The 22,761-nt window shown below is 47.4% G+C and overlaps 1 protein-coding gene across 1 annotated transcript in view; it reads left to right on the forward strand.

The window, feature by feature from the left end:
* The window catches only part of LOC137528559 (ficolin-1-B-like), a 92,025-nt gene that overhangs the window by 48,273 nt on the left and 20,991 nt on the right, over positions 1-22,761 (forward strand). Inside the window, exon 8 of the mRNA XM_068249900.1 lies at positions 21,996-22,125. Coding sequence (XP_068106001.1) covers positions 21,996-22,125 — 130 coding nt within the window. The remainder of the gene's footprint in view (positions 1-21,995; positions 22,126-22,761) is intronic.

The following is a 22,761-nucleotide window of genomic DNA, read 5'->3' on the forward strand; positions in this document are numbered from 1 at the left end:
GGCAGTATGACTTCCTAGTCATGTGATCAAATCACATGACTTGAGTCAGATGGCAAAATACAGCCAATCATGTGCGCCCCCCTTTCACAGCATACACAGCCTCCGCATCAGAGCGGTGGGAGGTGCCCAAGCGGCCCAGGATACCGCCCATGTAACCATACCTACATAGACGCTCCACAATACATACAGGCCGCCGCACTCACCACACCACGCGGAGTTAAAGGGGAACCCTGCCAGTCTCTCCCACTGCGCTCTCCACATTGGTCTGAAAGAAATAAAATAATAAAATATCACTCATCAAACATTAAAGAGTAGAAAACCTAATAGAAAATGTACAATATACAATACAAGGCAGACTAGCAGAGGACTCATATTAATTAGACGCAGAAACTCAGGTCAAGCTCCCTATTCAGCCCTGCTCTCCCCCTTGCGTCCAACCTTCTGATCCATCCCACCTCCCTACGAAGCAATTCTTTGAGCCTATTCCCCCCCCGCCACTGTGGTGATACCCCATCAATGGCCATAACCCTTAACTGAGAAACATTATGTCCAAAGTTAATAAAATGATCAGATACTGCCTGTCCTGTAGTGCCATTCCTAATAGCTGACTTATGGGCTGAGATCCTAACCTTAAGGCACTGAGTAGTCATGCCAACATATATAAAACTGCATGGGCATTTAATCAAATATACCACGTGATTTGAATCACAAGTGTAATGGCCCCTAACATGATACTCAGTGCCCAGGGTAGGATGTTGGAATACATTACTCCTAATGACACTATTGCACATGTGACAGGACAGGCAGGGAAACATACCAGTTCTCGACGAACAGGATTGTACCGGGGGAGCCGATTTGACACGTAATTTATCTCGCAGCGTGGGCGCACGTCGAAAAGACATCATAGGGGGGCTCCTGAACTCAGGAACCCTTGGAAAACCATCCCGTAGAAGATGCCAATGTTTCCGCAATGAACGTGCCACAACGTCACTACAGACGTTATATGTGGACACGAAGGGAATACGTGGTATCCCCCTAGTGTTACGCTTGCGTCGTTGTTTTCGCCCCTGCGAGGCCTCCAACGGATACCCCCTGGAGCGAAATTTGTTTATCAATTCACTTTTGCGTGATACACATATGTCAGGCTCACTTACAATCCTGTCTATTCTAGACAGTTGACTACCCGGAATTCCATCCTTCACTCCTGCTGGATGAAAGCTATTATAGTGAAGGGTGGAGTTCCTGTCCGTCGGTTTGGTATATAAGTCAGTCCAAATCACTCCCTGCCTATTACACACCAGAACATCAAGAAATGGAATACACTCCAAACTCCAATTTGCTGTGAGTTTGATATGTGGGCATTGAAGATGTACTTCCCGAATAAATTCATCAAGGGCACAACGTGGCCCCCTCCACATGCAAAACACGTCATCAATGTACCGCCACCAACAAAGGGCATGTTTGCGATACAGTGGGTTCAAATACACGAATGTCTCCTCGTATAATCCCATAAATAAGTTTGCATAGGAGGGGGCCACGTTAGAACCCATGGCGGTCCCACGTAACTGTCTGTAGAACCGCCCTCCAAATTCAAAATAGTTCTCTTGCAACACAATTTCCAACAACCGTATCAGAAATCTACGCTGAGCATTACTGCAATCTGTCTGTGTCATAATGTACCAATCTACCGCCTCTACACCTCCATCATGTGGGATGGAGGTGTAGAGGCTCTCGACGTCTAATGTGACCAAAGCCACACCCTCATCAAGGGATGGCAGTGACTTTAACTTGGCTAGGAACATACTGGTGTCCCTAAGGTAGGAGTCCAGAGTCTGAACCATAGGCTGTAAGAGTCTATCGAGATACTTGGCCAGTGGAACAAATACCGATCCCACACCCGCCACAATAGGACGTCCAGGAGGATGAAGTAAAGTTTTATGAATTTTGGGAAGTATATATATATGTGGCGTGGTGGGATTAGCTTGCTGTAGATAATTAAATAATGGCTCATCAATTAAGCCACTGACCAAAGCATCTCGCAGAACAGCCAAGATACGTCTCTGTATCCTAGGTAAGGGATCATGTTGCAATGCCTCATATACACACACATCAGAAAGTTGTCTCTCGATTTCTCCATCATAATGACTCCTATCTAACACAACCACAGCTCCCCCTTTGTCTGCAGGACAAATGACAATATCAGCATTATTCTTTAAGGTTTGCAAAGCGGATTTCTCATTTTTAGATAAATTGTGTGAAGTATGGAATACTCCATCCCTGAAGTCCCGCTCAATCTTAGACATGTCCTCAGTTACTCTAGCAATAAAATTATCAATAATGACATGGCTAGATGGAGTAAATGAGCTCTTATTGCGTAAACCTGCATCCTTCAGTCGTAACACATCATGTTCTGCATTCACAGAGACACTAGGAAAAGCAGGTATACTGCTAAAATAATGTTTAAGCTTCAGGGCCCGAAAAAATCGAAACAGATCTTGATCAAGTTCAAAAAAATCAGGGAGGAAAGTTGGACTGAAGGAAAGACCAAAATTGAGCACATGCTCCTCAGTCTTGGTTAATGTATGGGAGGATATATTTACCACCAGGTTGTCATTGTTCATCTGCCCCTCCTGGGCCTGAGGTTCATCGGGTTCCTGGGCGGTTTGTTTTTGATTCCTCCGCCGGTACCGCCAGCCCCCCCTCCGCTTCCTCCTTCTTGGGGGTGAGCCGGGGAAACGTCCCTTGATGTAGATATATCCTCAGAGCCAGATGATCCAACACCCGAACCTGCACCACCAGGTTGACCTCTGCCAGGATTTCTTCTTTGACGTCTTTGCGGTCTATTCTGTATAGGGGTAACCTGTTTCTGCCATGGATATACATATCCGGACACATAGTCCGTTTTATCTCTATTAAATTTCAGACGTTTAGCCTCCTCCTGGGTTTTAAGATAATCAGCCAACTTTTTCTCCAACATCTCCATAAATTTGATGTAATCATCTTGTGGCATCAAATCTTTAATCTGTTTCAGGACTGGCTCCATCTTGTCATCAAGAATTGGCAGCTCTTGTTGTATCCTTACAATAGTATGTAGCATCGAGTCATAAGAGGCTTTGTTCCAGATTTTTACCCATACATCGCAGAAATCTGTATCTTTAGGGAAAAGCAGGGGAGCTACATGTGCACGAACTGCACGAGGTATTCTTCGTGCCCTGCAATATTCAGCCAAAGTTTTGGCATGTACCTCCAGATTGATCTTAGATCTCCTCAGGGACTCATACTCCACCTGAAGTGGTTTCACATCTGGTTTCAGGAGAAAAGGAGTGCCAGATTCAATGGACGCCAGGATTGATGCAGCCTGAGTCCCTGAATAAAAGAAAGTGTCCTCTGCTGCCGTCTCAGTATCAGCCATGGTGCTCACTGTAGTGGGTACAATGTAATATATTCCAAACGGTCAGGAGCACCACTGCAGGCTCAAAATGAAAATGTAGGTGTGCCAAAATCCTCACCCCGGTACCCAAGGGGTCACAACATCCACTCCAAAGAAGGACCGGCACCACACCAAGGAATTATAGCTCTTCAAGGTTTAATCAAACACATGTTAGCAACGACAGACTGCTGTTTCGACCCTCCTGGGTCTTTGTCAAGTTGCAGGAATCATATAACACCAAATAACATACAAACATACATATATAGTGAGTTAACCCGCCCACAGAGGGGCCTGGTGACCAATCCTGAGAGCGCCTTAATGGAGGACCTGATGGGAGACTGACCACCCTACTACACACCAATAGCAACTCAGCATTTCAAAATGTCACTCACCAATCAGGGTAAAGCGGCGAGTTCCCCGCTGTCAAAGTGTCGGCGGTGCGCATCATAGCAAAGCCGCTACCTCAAACGGAGCAGGCAGTATGACTTCCTAGTCATGTGATCAAATCACATGACTTGAGTCAGATGGCAAAATACAGCCAATCATGTGCGCCCCCCTTTCACAGCATACACAGCCTCCGCATCAGAGCGGTGGGAGGTGCCCAAGCGGCCCAGGATACCGCCCATGTAACCATACCTACATAGACGCTCCACAATACATACAGGCCGCCGCACTCACCACACCACGCGGAGTTAAAGGGGAACCCTGCCAGTCTCTCCCACTGCGCTCTCCACATTGGTCTGAAAGAAATAAAATAATAAAATATCACTCATCAAACATTAAAGAGTAGAAAACCTAATAGAAAATGTACAATATACAATACAAGGCAGACTAGCAGAGGACTCATATTAATTAGACGCAGAAACTCAGGTCAAGCTCCCTATTCAGCCCTGCTCTCCCCCTTGCGTCCAACCTTCTGATCCATCCCGCCTCCCTACGAAGCAATTCTTTGAGCCTATTCCCCCCCCGCCACTGTGGTGATACCCCATCAATGGCCATAACCCTTAACTGAGAAACATTATGTCCAAAGTTAATAAAATGATCAGATACTGCCTGTCCTGTAGTGCCATTCCTAATAGCTGACTTATGGGCTGAGATCCTAACCTTAAGGCACTGAGTAGTCATGCCAACATATATAAAACTGCATGGGCATTTAATCAAATATACCACGTGATTTGAATCACAAGTGTAATGGCCCCTAACATGATACTCAGTGCCCAGGGTAGGATGTTGGAATACATTACTCCTAATGACACTATTGCACATGTGACAGGACAGGCAAACCGACGGACAGGAACTCCACCCTTCACTATAATAGCTTTCATCCAGCAGGAGTGAAGGATGGAATTCCGGGTAGTCAACTGTCTAGAATAGACAGGATTGTAAGTGAGCCTGACATATGTGTATCACGCAAAAGTGAATTGATAAACAAATTTCGCTCCAGGGGGTATCCGTTGGAGGCCTCGCAGGGGCGAAAACAACGACGCAAGCGTAACACTAGGGGGATACCACGTATTCCCTTCGTGTCCACATATAACGTCTGTAGTGACGTTGTGGCACGTTCATTGCGGAAACATTGGCATCTTCTACGGGATGGTTTTCCAAGGGTTCCTGAGTTCAGGAGCCCCCCTATGATGTCTTTTCGACGTGCGCCCACGCTGCGAGATAAATTACGTGTCAAATCGGCTCCCCCGGTACAATCCTGTTCGTCGAGAACTGGTATGTTTCCCTGCCTGTCCTGTCACATGTGCAATAGTGTCATTAGGAGTAATGTATTCCAACATCCTACCCTGGGCACTGAGTATCATGTTAGGGGCCATTACACTTGTGATTCAAATCACGTGGTATATTTGATTAAATGCCCATGCAGTTTTATATATGTTGGCATGACTACTCAGTGCCTTAAGGTTAGGATCTCAGCCCATAAGTCAGCTATTAGGAATGGCACTACAGGACAGGCAGTATCTGATCATTTTATTAACTTTGGACATAATGTTTCTCAGTTAAGGGTTATGGCCATTGATGGGGTATCACCACAGTGGCGGGGGGGGAATAGGCTCAAAGAATTGCTTCGTAGGGAGGCGGGATGGATCAGAAGGTTGGACGCAAGGGGGAGAGCAGGGCTGAATAGGGAGCTTGACCTGAGTTTCTGCGTCTAATTAATATGAGTCCTCTGCTAGTCTGCCTTGTATTGTATATTGTACATTTTCTATTAGGTTTTCTACTCTTTAATGTTTGATGAGTGATATTTTATTATTTTATTTCTTTCAGACCAATGTGGAGAGCGCAGTGGGAGAGACTGGCAGGGTTCCCCTTTAACTCCGCGTTGTGTGGTGAGTGCGGCGGCCTGTATGTATTGTGGAGCGTCTATGTAGGTATGGTTACATGGGCGGTATCCTGGGCCGCTTGGGCACCTCCCACCGCTCTGATGCGGAGGCTGTGTATGCTGTGAAAGGGGGGCGCACATGATTGGCTGTATTTTGCCATCTGACTCAAGTCATGTGATTTGATCACATGACTAGGAAGTCATACTGCCTGCTCCGTTTGAGGTAGCGGCTTTGCTATGATGCGCACCGCCGACACTTTGACAGCGGGGAACTCGCCGCTTTACCCTGATTGGTGAGTGACATTTTGAAATGCTGAGTTGCTATTGGTGTGTAGTAGGGTGGTCAGTCTCCCATCAGGTCCTCCATTAAGGCGCTCTCAGGATTGGTCACCAGGCCCCTCTGTGGGCGGGTTAACTCACTATATATGTATGTTTGTATGTTATTTGGTGTTATATGATTCCTGCAACTTGACAAAGACCCAGGAGGGTCGAAACAGCAGTCTGTCGTTGCTAACATGTGTTTGATTAAACCTTGAAGAGCTATAATTCCTTGGTGTGGTGCCGGTCCTTCTTTGGAGTGGATGTTGTGACCCCTTGGGTACCGGGGTGATGATTTTGGCACACCTACATTTTCATTTTGAGCCTGCAGTGGTGCTCCTGACCGTTTGGAATATATTACATTGTACCCACTACAGTGAGCACCATGGCTGATACTGAGACGGCAGCAGAGGACACTTTCTTTTATTCAGGGACTCAGGCTGCATCAATCCTGGCGTCCATTGAATCTGGCACTCCTTTTCTCCTGAAACCAGATGTGAAACCACTTCAGGTGGAGTATGAGTCCCTGAGGAGATCTAAGATCAATCTGGAGGTACATGCCAAAACTTTGGCTGAATATTGCAGGGCACGAAGAATACCTCGTGCAGTTCGTGCACATGTAGCTCCCCTGCTTTTCCCTAAAGATACAGATTTCTGCGATGTATGGGTAAAAATCTGGAGCAAAGCCTCTTATGACTCGATGCTACATACTATTGTAAGGATACAACAAGAGCTGCCAATTCTTGATGACAAGATGGAGCCAGTCCTGAAACAGATTAAAGATTTGATGCCACAAGATGATTACATCAAATTTATGGAGATGTTGGAGAAAAAGTTGGCTGATTATCTTAAAACCCAGGAGGAGGCTAAACGTCTGAAATTTAATAGAGATAAAACGGACTATGTGTCCGGATATGTATATCCATGGCAGAAACAGGTTACCCCTATACAGAATAGACCGCAAAGACGTCAAAGAAGAAATCCTGGCAGAGGTCAACCTGGTGGTGCAGGTTCGGGTGTTGGATCATCTGGCTCTGAGGATATATCTACATCAAGGGACGTTTCCCCGGCTCACCCCCAAGAAGGAGGAAGCGGAGGGGGGGCTGGCGGGTACCGGCGGAGGAATCAAAAACAAACCGCCCAGGAACCCGATGAACCTCAGGCCCAGGAGGGGCAGATGAACAATGACAACCTGGTGGTAAATATATCCTCCCATACATTAACCAAGACTGAGGAGCATGTGCTCAATTTTGGTCTTTCCTTCAGTCAAACTTTCCTCCCTGATTTTTTTGAACTTGATCAAGATCTGTTTCGATTTTTTCGGGCCCTGAAGCTTAAACATTATTTTAGCAGTATACCTGCTTTTCCTAGTGTCTCTGTGAATGCAGAACATGATGTGTTACGACTGAAGGATGCAGGTTTACGCAATAAGAGCTCATTTACTCCATCTAGCCATGTCATTATTGATAATTTTATTGCTAGAGTAACTGAGGACATGTCTAAGATTGAGCGGGACTTCAGGGATGGAGTATTCCATACTTCACACAATTTATCTAAAAATGAGAAATCCGCTTTGCAAACCTTAAAGAATAATGCTGATATTGTCATTTGTCCTGCAGACAAAGGGGGAGCTGTGGTTGTGTTAGATAGGAGTCATTATGATGGAGAAATCGAGAGACAACTTTCTGATGTGTGTGTATATGAGGCATTGCAACATGATCCCTTACCTAGGATACAGAGACGTATCTTGGCTGTTCTGCGAGATGCTTTGGTCAGTGGCTTAATTGATGAGCCATTATTTAATTATCTACAGCAAGCTAATCCCACCACGCCACATATATATATACTTCCCAAAATTCATAAAACTTTACTTCATCCTCCTGGACGTCCTATTGTGGCGGGTGTGGGATCGGTATTTGTTCCACTGGCCAAGTATCTCGATAGACTCTTACAGCCTATGGTTCAGACTCTGGACTCCTACCTTAGGGACACCAGTATGTTCCTAGCCAAGTTAAAGTCACTGCCATCCCTTGATGAGGGTGTGGCTTTGGTCACATTAGACGTCGAGAGCCTCTACACCTCCATCCCACATGATGGAGGTGTAGAGGCGGTAGATTGGTACATTATGACACAGACAGATTGCAGTAATGCTCAGCGTAGATTTCTGATACGGTTGTTGGAAATTGTGTTGCAAGAGAACTATTTTGAATTTGGAGGGCGGTTCTACAGACAGTTACGTGGGACCGCCATGGGTTCTAACGTGGCCCCCTCCTATGCAAACTTATTTATGGGATTATACGAGGAGACATTCGTGTATTTGAACCCACTGTATCGCAAACATGCCCTTTGTTGGTGGCGGTACATTGATGACGTGTTTTGCATGTGGAGGGGGCCACGTTGTGCCCTTGATGAATTTATTCGGGAAGTACATCTTCAATGCCCACATATCAAACTCACAGCAAATTGGAGTTTGGAGTGTATTCCATTTCTTGATGTTCTGGTGTGTAATAGGCAGGGAGTGATTTGGACTGACTTATATACCAAACCGACGGACAGGAACTCCACCCTTCACTATAATAGCTTTCATCCAGCAGGAGTGAAGGATGGAATTCCGGGTAGTCAACTGTCTAGAATAGACAGGATTGTAAGTGAGCCTGACATATGTGTATCACGCAAAAGTGAATTGATAAACAAATTTCGCTCCAGGGGGTATCCGTTGGAGGCCTCGCAGGGGCGAAAACAACGACGCAAGCGTAACACTAGGGGGATACCACGTATTCCCTTCGTGTCCACATATAACGTCTGTAGTGACGTTGTGGCACGTTCATTGCGGAAACATTGGCATCTTCTACGGGATGGTTTTCCAAGGGTTCCTGAGTTCAGGAGCCCCCCTATGATGTCTTTTCGACGTGCGCCCACGCTGCGAGATAAATTACGTGTCAAATCGGCTCCCCCGGTACAATCCTGTTCGTCGAGAACTGGTATGTTTCCCTGCCTGTCCTGTCACATGTGCAATAGTGTCATTAGGAGTAATGTATTCCAACATCCTACCCTGGGCACTGAGTATCATGTTAGGGGCCATTACACTTGTGATTCAAATCACGTGGTATATTTGATTAAATGCCCATGCAGTTTTATATATGTTGGCATGACTACTCAGTGCCTTAAGGTTAGGATCTCAGCCCATAAGTCAGCTATTAGGAATGGCACTACAGGACAGGCAGTATCTGATCATTTTATTAACTTTGGACATAATGTTTCTCAGTTAAGGGTTATGGCCATTGATGGGGTATCACCACAGTGGCGGGGGGGGGAATAGGCTCAAAGAATTGCTTCGTAGGGAGGCGGGATGGATCAGAAGGTTGGACGCAAGGGGGAGAGCAGGGCTGAATAGGGAGCTTGACCTGAGTTTCTGCGTCTAATTAATATGAGTCCTCTGCTAGTCTGCCTTGTATTGTATATTGTACATTTTCTATTAGGTTTTCTACTCTTTAATGTTTGATGAGTGATATTTTATTATTTTATTTCTTTCAGACCAATGTGGAGAGCGCAGTGGGAGAGACTGGCAGGGTTCCCCTTTAACTCCGCGTGGTGTGGTGAGTGCGGCGGCCTGTATGTATTGTGGAGCGTCTATGTAGGTATGGTTACATGGGCGGTATCCTGGGCCGCTTGGGCACCTCCCACCGCTCTGATGCGGAGGCTGTGTATGCTGTGAAAGGGGGGCGCACATGATTGGCTGTATTTTGCCATCTGACTCAAGTCATGTGATTTGATCACATGACTAGGAAGTCATACTGCCTGCTCCGTTTGAGGTAGCGGCTTTGCTATGATGCGCACCGCCGACACTTTGACAGCGGGGAACTCGCCGCTTTACCCTGATTGGTGAGTGACATTTTGAAATGCTGAGTTGCTATTGGTGTGTAGTAGGGTGGTCAGTCTCCCATCAGGTCCTCCATTAAGGCGCTCTCAGGATTGGTCACCAGGCCCCTCTGTGGGCGGGTTAACTCACTATATATGTATGTTTGTATGTTATTTGGTGTTATATGATTCCTGCAACTTGACAAAGACCCAGGAGGGTCGAAACAGCAGTCTGTCGTTGCTAACATGTGTTTGATTAAACCTTGAAGAGCTATAATTCCTTGGTGTGGTGCCGGTCCTTCTTTGGAGTGGATGTTGTGACCCCTTGGGTACCGGGGTGAGGATTTTGGCACACCTACATTTTCATTTTGAGCCTGCAGTGGTGCTCCTGACCGTTTGGAATATATTATCTGTTCAAATGTACCAACTTTCAGACTTCAAAGGGGAAAACAGAGGCCAATATTTACCAAACATGGCATTCTTTGTATGTAGAGTAGGGGACACTCAGAATATTAATTGAGTAGGTGTGTGTTATTACCCTATGAGAGATCTGAACCAATTATAGGTTTAGGGGGATGGTTCAGATGATGACACAGTTAACTCTTTCCTGGTCAGTATTAAGGTTCATGATGGGCCAACGGAGCGCACTCTTAGTTTCACGCTCTCTATCTACTGGCTGGAACCCTAATTACTTTCCTTTATTTATGTAATCTGTAATATATTAGATAGGTAGGCCTCAGGGCTAGGTAGTTAGATGTAATGTAGGATAGACATAAGAAGAAACCTGATTCCATGCAAGGGAATCAAGAAGCTGTAACGCAAAAGACTTACTACAGAATAATCTGCTTTGCTAAGATGTAACGAACTGTATCGGTATATCTGTTTACTGAATAAACACTTTGGAACTTGGATGATGCCTAAAGAAGTTCTATTTCCGATGCTGTTTTGCTGTGATGAGAGTCGTGTTTGCAGCTCTTACTTATGAGTTGCTGGTGCCGGAATAAAGGTGTGTTGCCGATAGAAACATATAGTTTCCTACAGTGGTGCCGTGAACCCAGTGCTGTCTAGCAGTCAAGACAGAAAAGGACCGGGCCAGATGTCAGTCTGTTATCTAGTTTTTCCAGGACTTTCACAGTAACAAGTGGAGAAGACGCTGAGACGCTGGAAACTTATCAAGAAGAGATAAGTGGTGCTGCGAGGAAGCCGGGCGCACGGAATTACGTTCGAGTAATTACAGCGGCGAAGGTTCATGGACTGAATAATATAGCTGTGAGGTACACACAGCTAATGCCACAACAGATCGGGGTGGGCTTTCCCGGGCAGCGGCTTGGCAAGTGCCGTAGTGGAAAGGATCAGCTGAACACGGGTTTCAGTGTCCCGAGTGCGTCCAGAGCTTCGCGAGCAAAACTTGACCACTGCTGTACCGAATGGTCATTCGAGGGGAAACGTCTCAAGGAACAGGCGAGTATGCAGTTTTGTTTATTTGGTTATACAGCAGTGTCTGTCTTGTGGTGGTATACAGTAATTTGATAATGTTTTCTGTGTGTTATGTGCAGCTGCTATGTTAGGTTGGTGGCTGCGTACTTCTTCCCCCTCCCATGAGTGGTGGGGGGAAAGGTCGGTTACAGCTCCGGTGTAGAGCTTACATAGAGCTGGTTCCAGTTCGGTGCTACATGTGTTATTTTTTTTTAACTTGCATAGTTCAGTGTCATGTGTCTTTTTATTTTCATGTATTGCAGAGTGTAGGCAGGGGCGCCGCGAGGCACCAAGCAGACAACGCGGCCGCTTGGGGCCTCAAGGTCTTAGGGGCCTCGGCGGCTCCGTGACGTCGGCGTGATGTCACTGTTTTCCCACAGGGGCTGGCAGAACAGAGCAGGGCTACGGGAAGATGGCCGCCGCCGAAGCCCTGCTCTGGAGACTATTTATGTCTCCAGTACAGGGCTTCGAGTGGCCATCTTCCCGTAGCCCTGTATTCAATCAGTGCGGGAGATTGGAGGAGGGAGGGAGCTCCGTGGGAACTGCGCGCCTGAGGAGCCGGCCAGGAGAGCAGACGGGAAGAGAAGACTTCTGCCAGTGCCAGCCTGCCAGGTGAGTAAATTCTTTTCTTTTTGCAGCCCTAATTGCGTTTGATATCTGCTGAAAATGTGCCCTAATTGCGTTTATCTGCTGAAAATTTGCCCTAATTGCATTTGATTTCTGCTCAACTGTGCCCTAATTGCGTTTGATTTCTGCTGAACTGTGCCCTAATTGCGTTTGATTTCTGCTGAAATGTGGCCCTAATTGCATTTGATTTCTGCTGAAAATGTGCCCTAATTGCGTTTGATTTCTGCTGAACTGTGCCCTAATTGCGTTTGATTTCTGCTGAACTGTGCCCTAATTTGCGTTTGATTTCTGCTGAAAATGTGCCCAAATTGCGTTTGATTTCTGCTGAAAATGTGCCCAAATTGCGTTTGATTTCTGCTGAAATGTGGCCCAAATTGCGTTTGATTTCTGCTGAAATGTGGCCCAAATTGCGTTTGATTTCTGCTGAAATGTGGCCCAAATTCTGTTTGTTTTCTGCTGAAATGTTGCACAAATTGCGTTTGTTTTCTGCTGAAATGTTGCACAAATTGCGTTTTTATTTTCTGGTGTCTGGGGTAACTGTTGCTGCATTTATAATTTACTGGTCATAGTTGGCTATATTTGCTGTGCTACGGTTAAGCTCCGCCCATACAATGTCATGGCCACGCCCATCTTTCGCGCGCACCTCAATCACCCCCACATCAATTTTTCCCCGCAAACAGCCCCGCCCCAATCCGCCCTCCCGCCCCACCCACATGTAATGGCCACGTCCACTTATGCGGGATAGCCACACCCATTTTTCGCCAGGATAGGGCCACTTACTACAGTCCGCTTGGGGCCACAAAAACCTTAGCTGCACCCCTGAGTGTAGGTTTAGTTGGGGGGCCAATACAGTGGCCCCACCCCCCTCTCTACAGATTGGGGGGTGCATGGTTAAGGTGTTTTGTGTCTGCGGACATATGCTAACAGCTGGAAGATTTGTTCAGTTTTTTCTTTGTCTCTCCACATTCCAGGCATAGTTTTATGCTACAAGTAAAGTTTGAAGTATTTATAGTGGCGTAGCTAAGGCTATATAGTGAAGGCTAGTGCCTCCCTCGTAGGTTATAGAACAGAAGGATGATTTGATTCTGTTTTTTTGAGGTTTCTGTGTAATTGTGGAAAGATTCGTCCTGTGCAGGATGGTTTTTTCAGCCGTCATAAGATTGGAGTTCTATGGGAAGAGGTGTGATGACACAGGGTTAAGTGCGTGTTTTTTTTCTTTCCGTCAGTATGTCCAAGATGATTTTAGTTTCTTTTTCTGCGGTGGAGGAGATTTCACATACTGCTGTGGTATTTTCTTCTTGGGTGTGTTTTTTTTCTCGCTAGCATCCGAGGGTGTATGTTGCAGGAGGCTAGTTTTCTGGAATGTATAAAGATGCTAAAATGTCAAGTGTGCATTTACAAATGTCATTTTTAAACAGGTAGGTACTTAGGATAGTACTTAGGTAGGGGAGAGAAGTTTAGCTCCAGCCTACCAAAAAGAGTAAACAGAGTTTATGAGAACCATAAAGCAACGAGATCAATTACGGTATATATTGATCAATTTAAAGTGTACAGAGTACAAGCCGCAGGACGAAACCCGAAACATTAATAAGAATTGATTTGTTTGTATTTCGATTTCAGGAGTTTGGCAATATGGAAGCAAGAAAGCTGAGGTGCTGGCAGCCGAGACAGAGATGTCAGTCGGATAAGCGAAAGGTTCCAGATGCCATTCCGAGTTTGGAGAACAGCGAGATTTCTGAGATCGGAAAGAGACTAAAAAAACAGACCGAGCAAAGCATAATGCAACTTGCTAATGTTTTTCTTTCCCAAGAAGGTGCTTTTATAATGAAGAGTACCGTGCTGATGGTGATCCTAGGCTGCCATTCAGTCCTAGGAGACCGAAGAGAGGACATTCTCATGAACAACAAGGGGTTAATGAGAACACCAGGCCCATGCATGTTAATGTTTGGAGAAAAAGAGGCTGATCCTCTTCCACTTTCCTCTGATTGGCACGTGGGGACCAAGCAGGGAAGGAGGAATAGATTACTAGTGCCAGGTGCAAACAAATTTCATGGCACAATGTTGGTGAAAGGTATGAAGGGTCAGGTGTGCTGGAGGGGTGATGTGAACGGCAGCGCAACTATGCTCTGGAATGTCACACTCCCAGAACTAATGCACCGATCCAAAGTTTTGTTAAAAGGTACATTGCAGTACAATGGGTACATGCAAAAGGTGGAGTGTGTTGTTTAGGGTTACCTTGTCTTGGTTATCCAGAGTGAGATGGTTCTAGATTGGAGAGAAACAAGCAGTAAGCCTCACTTCTCCTACAGGAGAGACGCAGGGAACAATTTCACACTCTGGAGCTACCAACAGAGGGTGTCTCTGAGACACCTCTATACACGTAAAGGCTGGAAAGCCGAGGGGTTTTGGTTCTCGAAACAAGAAGTAAAAATCGAGATCCAGCCACATTTCCAGGTGACCAAGAGGGTGGAGAGAGCAATCCCAAGGAAGGGAGAGTCCACACAGGTAACATCCTCAATACAGGGGTCACAACACGAGACAATACCACACAGTCCATATTCAAGCACTTATCCTCATGTTAGATGGGTAAGTGAGGAGGTACTTTTAATTGAAAGGTTGCAGAGAGTACATTCTTCCTGACCTAAGGTATGCATTTTGCCGCAGGACATAAGGGGGGGCAAAGGTCCAATCAGGACAGTTGGGAACATCTTTCGTCATTGATATGCTAATCAATTTCCCAGAAGAAAGAGTACCTACCGTATTCTTCTGTGGAGGGCCACAAGGGTTCGCATGAAACGTGAGTTTAATGGATCAGGGGACTTTTTGGAGTAGAGAGGTAGAATCCTGTGATACATCAGGTAGAACCCCGGGGACTCTCTATGATGGAAGGGTGATGGGACTAAAACGGGGGAGTTTAAAAATAGCACCCTTAGTCCGGGAGGATGAAGGACCATGGACATACGTTTTTTGCATTCCACAGTCCCTAGAGTTTAAAGGTCCAAATAGATCTTGCATAATGAGAAGGGGAACCGTGATAGTAAAAGTGGGGGTTCCCACAATTCCTAAAGCTCAGGTAGTCACCCTGTCAGTGACTACCCAGGAACCCCACCTACCGTCATGTGATACACATCAAGTTGTAAAGAGTGGCCCTTTTCAGTCAAATCAACTGAGGGCGACTCCAGTTATCATGGAGGCCAAGCTTCAATTGATCACTTGGCAGATTAACTTAGAGAAGTGGGTAATATCTAATATCTACCCTAACTGCAGCACTGTCGCTGCCACCCTGGTACAGGCTTTTATGTCATGGGCACATTCCACAGGGAATAGTGTAGCCAGAAGAAGGTCCCGGGATTTAGCAGATACACTCTTCAGAGGCATGGGCGCTGGCATGGGGGTAGCAAACAGTGTAGACATAGAGGGTATGATGGAGGTCATTCAACAATTAGGCACATTGGGACAACAGAATGTGGGTACCCAACATCATCTGAACTTGGTTTTGGAACAGTTAACGCACAACACACATAGAGTATTTTCATAATTGTTCCGATAAGGTTGATCTTTCAAGGGGAACATATTGTGTGAGCGGAGATCCCGTATGGATCAAGTCATCAAGGTTTGACTACGCTATTCCTCAAATTGTTAGGAGAACTCTAAAGTTCAAAGCTCCACCGGAAGTGCCCATCCTGAGGGATAACACGCCATGGGACAAATGGGTACAGGTTTTGACACAAGATCACACTTTGTTAAAACGGTTAAACAAACAGAACACTAAACTAGAGGTGATATTTCATCATGATCAAGGGGATCTTAAAGAGGTTGAACACAAATATAATCAGGTGAGTTCCAGTCTGACCTGGTGGAAAAGGTTTCTGGCGATATTTCAGGGACATTCGGACTGGGCCTCTACAATTCAAAATTTCTTCCTTCATCCACTGGTCGTAGTAATGGGGGTGGCAATCTTGGGAATCATTAGTTTAGAGTTTGTGGGTGAAATTACGCAAACAAATTAACACGGTTAAGAGATTGGTGCCTCATAAACAATCTCATGAACCTATATTTCCAAATTAAGGGATATACAGAGTTACGGGTATAAGTTGTAGCAGTACCTATGATGGAGCTGATTGTTTAAAGGTGCTCTTTCAGAAGGCACCTGGCACTGCTCCGTTGTTTAACAGACAAACCACGTTTCACTTTTCTGTGATCATGCAAGTGTGAAAGTGATACGCAAGTGATGCAAATGCTGAGAATGTGGTATAGAGGGACTTAGAAGTAGGGCATCCCCAGAGAGCCTGATTACAGGAAGGCCAAGAGGTCTTGCCCTCTCTCCCAGGGATAACCCAGTGCTGGTCGTAATGGAAAAATCTACGCTTACGGGTCATTACGCGTAATTCTACGCAATTACGCAATTACGGTTACGGCGTACTAAATTATCTATGGGTCATCACTGTAATTACGCGCAAACTTACGCAGTTATGCGTAAGGATATCGTAATGTAGGCACTTAACGCTACGATGTTACGCGTAGTGCCGTAATACCCATTAATGCGTATTTTTTTACACATAGGGACGATGTGTACGCAATAGCCGTCAATGTGACAGCTATTGCGTACACATCATTCGTATGCGTCAAAATGTACGCTTATATACTGAAGGGCGGGAGAAGATACTATTGGTTGCTTAGGATGTTGACTGATTGGCTACTCTTAGAAAAGGGGAGTTTTTACATTAGTAATTACGCGTAAAATTACGCATACCTAGCAATTACGGTAGACAGCGTAATTACGATACCACTTTACTGCTTACGCATAAATAATTACGCGTAAGACCGTAAATTACGCATAGCGCTTACGCGTAAATTTGCATTGAATTACGATGCGTAATTACTAGTGTTGGGCGAACAGTGTTCGCCACTGTTCGGGTTCTGCAGAACATCACCCTGTTCGGGTGCTGTTCGAGTTCGACCGAACACCTGATGGTGTTCGGCCTTTTAGTTCGGGTTCGCCCAAACTACTCAATGCCCCCCGAACAGGGCCCCTGTTTGCCCGAATACGGCCCCCCTATGGGGTCGCAGGCATAAGGGGGGAGCATGCCCCGATCGCGGTGCGGGGGTCGTAAATTCCCCCCACCCCCTCCGCTAGCGCTCCCCCCTCTGCCCGCTTCCCCATAAAAAAAGTTTGCGGAAAGTTAATAGTACCTGGTGGCTGGCTGGCAGTGACTAGGAGACGCGTTGAGGCCGGGCAGCGGGCGGTTCAGCGGTAGTACCCTTGTGGTACTTCCGCCCTTTCTCCGACCTCACGTCCTCTACGTGATGACGCATACGAGGGTACGCGTCACGCGTACCCTCGTATGCGTCATCACGTAGAGGACGTGAGGTCAGAGAAAGGGCGGAAGTACCACAAGGGTACTACCGCTGAACCGCCCGCTGCCCGGCCTCAACGCGTCTCCTAGTCGGACTCCTCCTCACTCATCTCACCACTGCCAGCTAGCCAGCCAGCCACCAGGTACTATTAACTTTCCGCAAACTTTTTTTATGGGGAAGCGGGCAGAGAGGGGAGCGCTAGCGGAGGGGGTGGGGGGAATTTCCGACACCCCCCCCCCCCCCCGCGCGATCGGGGCATGCTCCCCCCTTATGCCTGCGACCCCATAGGGCCCCCAAAAGCGGCATGTTCGGGGGTCCCATTGACTTCCATTGAGTTCGGGGTTCGGGCCGAACATGCCGAACATCTGGCCCATGTTCGGCAGAACGGACCCGAACATCCAGGTGTTCGCCCAACACTAGTAATTACGCTCATGCGTAATTTCGGCCCAGCACTGGGATAACCACCTAGAGCAGAGAAGGTGTGTGAGCACGGCATCGAAAAGTGAAACATAAAGAAAAGAAACCAGGTACTGATGGGTTCAGAAGCAGGAATCTGCAGATCAAGCCTTTTAGGGGGGGATTGTTATAATTTAAGTATTATATGCAGGCCTCCGTTTTTTGAACTGAGTTAGTTGAAAGGCTTGATTTGCACAGGGTCTCTTTAAGCATCATTTCTCTGAGAGAAATTATGAAGACCTTTACCAGAAGCAGATTGTCCTCGTCCGAAGGACAGGAACATTATCTGTTCAAATGTACCGACTTTCAGACTGCAAAGGGAAAAACCGAGGCCAATATTTACCAAACATGGCATTCTTTGTATGTAGAGTAGGGGACACTCAGAATATTAATTGAGTAGGTGTGTGTTATTACCCTATGAGGGATCTGAACCAATTATAGGTTTAGGGGGATGGTTCAGATGATGACACAGTTAACTCTTTCCTGGTCAGTATTAAGGTTCATGATGGGCCAACGGAAAGCACTCTTACTTTCACGCTCTCTATGTACTGACTGGAACCCTAATTACTTTCCTTTATTTATGTAATCTGATATAACGTATGCTGTATATATTAGATAGGTAGGCCTCAGGGCTAGGTAGTTAGATGTAACTTAGGATAGACATAAGAAGAAACCTGATTCCATGCAAGGGAATCAAGAATCTGTAACGCAAAAGACTTACTACAGAATAATCTGCTTTGCTAAGATGTAACAAACTGTATCTGTATATCTGTTTACTGAATAAACACTTTGGAACTTGGAAGACGCCTAAAGAAGTTCTATCTCCGATGCTGTTTTGCTGGGATGTAAGTCGTGTTTGCAGCTCTTACTAATGAGTTGCTGGTGTCGGAATAAAGGTGTGTTGCCGATAGAAACATATACTGTAGTTTCTTACAGGTAGGAGGAATCCTCCGGATCCTATCGAGGCTTCCCCCGTCCTCCTGTGTCCCACGGTGGCGGAGAAAATCCTCCCGGAGCGGCGGCAATATAAATATTTACCTCCCGCACTCCAGCGCAGGCGCAGTACCGGTTCTCTGCACGGAGATAGGCGAAAATAGCCGATCTCCGTCGGGCCGCTCTACTGCGCAGGCGCAAATCTCCATCAGAAGAGCCGCAACAGCGCCCCCGCTGGAACCAGAAAAGGTAAATATTGCACAGCGCGACAAATTGTCGCCTGTGCGTTCCGTGGGTTGCAGCAAGACCACCGTGGGACACAGGATAACGGGGGAAGCCTCATTAGGATCGGGAGGCTTCCCCCTCCCAAGGTGAGTACCCCCCAGGGGACTTTTTTTTGTTACAGAGTCTCTTTAACGACTCAGGGATCTGATGTTTCTGGCCCCTTTAGGACTAGAGGAATTATTTGTAAACCGTGATTAATATGATTGGCTCACAGTAATCATGGAGTTGGAGCTCTGCTGTCATAATAACAGCCAGCTGAGTATCCAGAGTGGTACAGGCATGGCTTATGCCATGGGAACCATGGGCACCACTGCACCATCGGTGCTATGCCTGCTCCTGTGCCACTGCTGTCCCCCGTCCGGGGGCTGCCGCCACTGCCTGAGGCTCTCTGCTCAAGAACCAGCACTCAGATCTGCGGCGACACAGTGGAGACAGAGCGTGTGGGCACACAGCACACTAAGAAATGCAAATGCGGAAATGATGTCATTGCTGCCTTTGGAGTACGCTGGGCACATGTAGCGTGTGCACCTGCTCTGTCTCTGCTGTGTCTCACTGAGGTCTAGTACTTGAACAGAGACTAACACAATGCTCAGGCAGTGGTGGCGGGGACGATACCAAGAGAGTTGGGGAGACAATTGGATAGCACAGTGACGAGGACTGGTCGCCGCTGTTCTGAGGTCTGTAAGAGCCCCCTGCCCCAGCTTGCCCCCAGTACAGCCTACACCCAGCCCAGAGCTAGCACCCTGCCCACAGCCTGCACCCTGCACCATGCCCCAGCCAGCACCCTGCACCCAGCCAGGACTCTGCTCACAGCCAGTATCCTACACCCTGCCCCAGCCCTCTTTGCACCCAGCCAAGCCAGCACTCTGCCCACAGCCAGCACCCTGCACCCAGTCCAGCTTACACTCTGCCCACAGTCAGCACCCTGTCCCAGCCAGCACCCAACCCCAGCCTGCACTCTGCACACAGCAAGCAACCTGCACCCTGCCCCAGCCAGCACCAAGTTCAAAGCCAGCACCCTCCCTCAGCCAGCACCCCACTCCAGCCAGCACCCTGCCTCTTAGCCAAGACTTCACCCAGCCTGCGTCCTGCCCCAGCCTGCACCCAGCCCAGAATGCCCCCAACTAGCCCCTTGCCTCCAGCCTGCACTCTACCCCAGCATGCATCCAGCACTGTGCCCCAGCCAGCACCCTACCCTAGCCTGCAGTCCCCAGCCCAGCCTGCTCCCTGCCCCAGCCAGCACCTTGATGTTTTTACATGGAGGGCGCAATTGCAGTGTTTGCCATAGGTGCTATATTATGCAGATATGCCTCTGATGACAGTAGAGCGAGCGGGCTGCAGTGACAATACAGAGGAGTGAATGGCCGTGAGTAATTGAAACTGCACATGCGCGAGCCATCAACATTTACATGTTGATGGTTTTTGGCTGGACTCAGCAGAGGAAAGTCAAAGAGGAGCAGGACAGGAGGGGAAGTCCCTGGATTATCCAGAGGCTTTCCTCTACCTAGGTAAGTACCCAAATTGGTCACTTTTTTTCCTACATGTTTCTTTTAACATTCACCAGCATTTGTGGACCAGTAAGTCCAGGGACGCCTCAAGGTATAGGCAGTACAGGCCATTGCCTGGAGTGCCATTGGTCCTGGGGGGCACCATGTTGCTGGATTAAGCCCCACCCCAAATTAAGCCCCGCCCCATGGGTGTTATGTTACTTGCTTCTGTTGCATCTTAGCGTAAGTTGCAGGCAGCTACCACCTCTGTGCTTTGTGCATCCTTCTTTACCCCTTTGTGTCTCCTTCTGTCCCTTTTGTGCCTTCTTCTGTCTCCTTGTGCCTCCTTCAGTCTCTTATGCCATGTCTAACCCCCTGTTTGTCCTTCTGTCTCCCTTTGTGCCTCCTTCTGTCTCCATGTGCCTCCTTCAGTCCCCCTGTGCCACCTCTGCCTCCTTCTGTCCCCCTGTGCCTTCTTATGTTCCCTTTGCCTTTATTTGTCCCCTTGTGCTACCTCTGCCCCCCTGTTCCTCCTTCAGTCCCACTCTGCCTCCTTCTGTCCTCATGTGCCTCCTTCTGTCTCCCTTTGTGCCTCATTCTATCTCCATGTGCCTCTTCAGTCTTCATGTGCCACCTCTGTCCCCTGCGCCTTCCTCTGTACCCCTGTGCCTCCTTCAGTGCCCCTTTGTGTCTTCTTCTGTCTCCCTGTGGCTCTGTCTGTTCATTCCCCAACTGCCTCCCTGTGCCTCCGTACATCCCCCTCTGCCATCTTCTGTCCACCTTTCGTGCCTCCTTCTGTTCCCCTTTGTGCCTCCTTCTGTCCTCCTTTTTGCCTCCTACTGTCTCCCTGTGCTTCCTTCTGCCCTCTTTGTGCTTTTTTCTGTCCCCCATTGTGCCTCCTTCTGTCCCCTTTGTGCCTTCTTGTGTCCCCAATGTGCCTCCTTCAGTCCCCCTGTGCCTCCTTCTTTCCTCCTGTGCCTCCATTTGTCCCCCTTTGTGCCTCAATCTGTCCCCATTGTGCTGCCTCCTTCTGTCCCCTGTGTGCCACCTTCAGTCCCCCTGTTCCTCCTTCTGTCCTCTTGTGTGCCTCCTTCTGGTACTCATGCTTTTTTCTGTCCCCCCGTACCTCCTGCTGTCCCTCTGTGTACCTCCTTCTGTCCTCCTGTGACGATTATTCACAATAATAAAAACGATTATTTTCTAATGAAACGCTGCCGCATTACGATTATTTCCTGGTGAAACGCTGCCGCATTATGATTATTTTCATGGGGGGGGGGGGGGTACATGGGGGTGGGGCGCCACAGGTTTTCTCACCTGGAGTGACAAAATGGCTAGAGGTGCCCCTGAGTAAGTCCTATAAGATATTGCATATCAAACAGTGGACTCCTTCTAGTGTGAAACCCTGAGAATACATATTTAAACACATCTCACCTTTCTCCAGGTGTTCCAGAGACGTCTTGATGGCTGGGTGGACTTTTTCCAAGACTGGGAAGCCTACAAAAGAGGTTTTGGCAATCAACTTGGCGAGTTCTGGCTGGGTAATGAGAATATTCACCGTCTTACAGCCACAGGTAAACACATGGGGCCTTATTGTAGTTCTCTTGGGCTGGAGGACTTTGTGATCCTGCAAAGCTATACGGAGTTTATTAAAAATGTTTTAAAAAATAACAGCTATTGGGTGAAAAAACAAGGCCATGCTCATCTGAATTTACAGTGGCTTGCAAAAGTATTCGGCCCCCTTGAAGTTTTCCACCTTTTGTCACATTACTGCCACAAACATGAATTGTAACGGTTAGTGTCAGCTAGTGACAGAGTTCTGATTATTTGGTGATCTGCAGTATCACCAATAATACAGAAACTATATCTGATTATGTGGTGATCTGCAGAATCACCAATAATGCAGAAATAGTCACAGAAATGTCAGTACTTTAATCAGAGTGATCACACGGGTTTAGGTGCACAGTAGCTCAGGAGCACTCCCAAGTGATAGCCCCTGGCTGTGGGACTATCACCAGAACAGGAGAGGTCGTACAGGCAGGGTCGGTAACTGGTCAGTCAGGCAGCAGTACAAAATCGTCAAACAGAACGTAGTCAGAGGATAGCCAAGGTCGGCAGTAATCAGATATGCGGAAGTACAGAATCAGAAGGCAAGCGCAGAGTCGAGGTCGGGCCGGGGCCGGCAACAAGACAGATAGGCAGAGTACAGA

The sequence above is a fragment of the Hyperolius riggenbachi genome, chromosome 8 (assembly GCF_040937935.1).
Source record: "Hyperolius riggenbachi isolate aHypRig1 chromosome 8, aHypRig1.pri, whole genome shotgun sequence".
NCBI lineage: Eukaryota > Metazoa > Chordata > Amphibia > Anura > Hyperoliidae > Hyperolius > Hyperolius riggenbachi.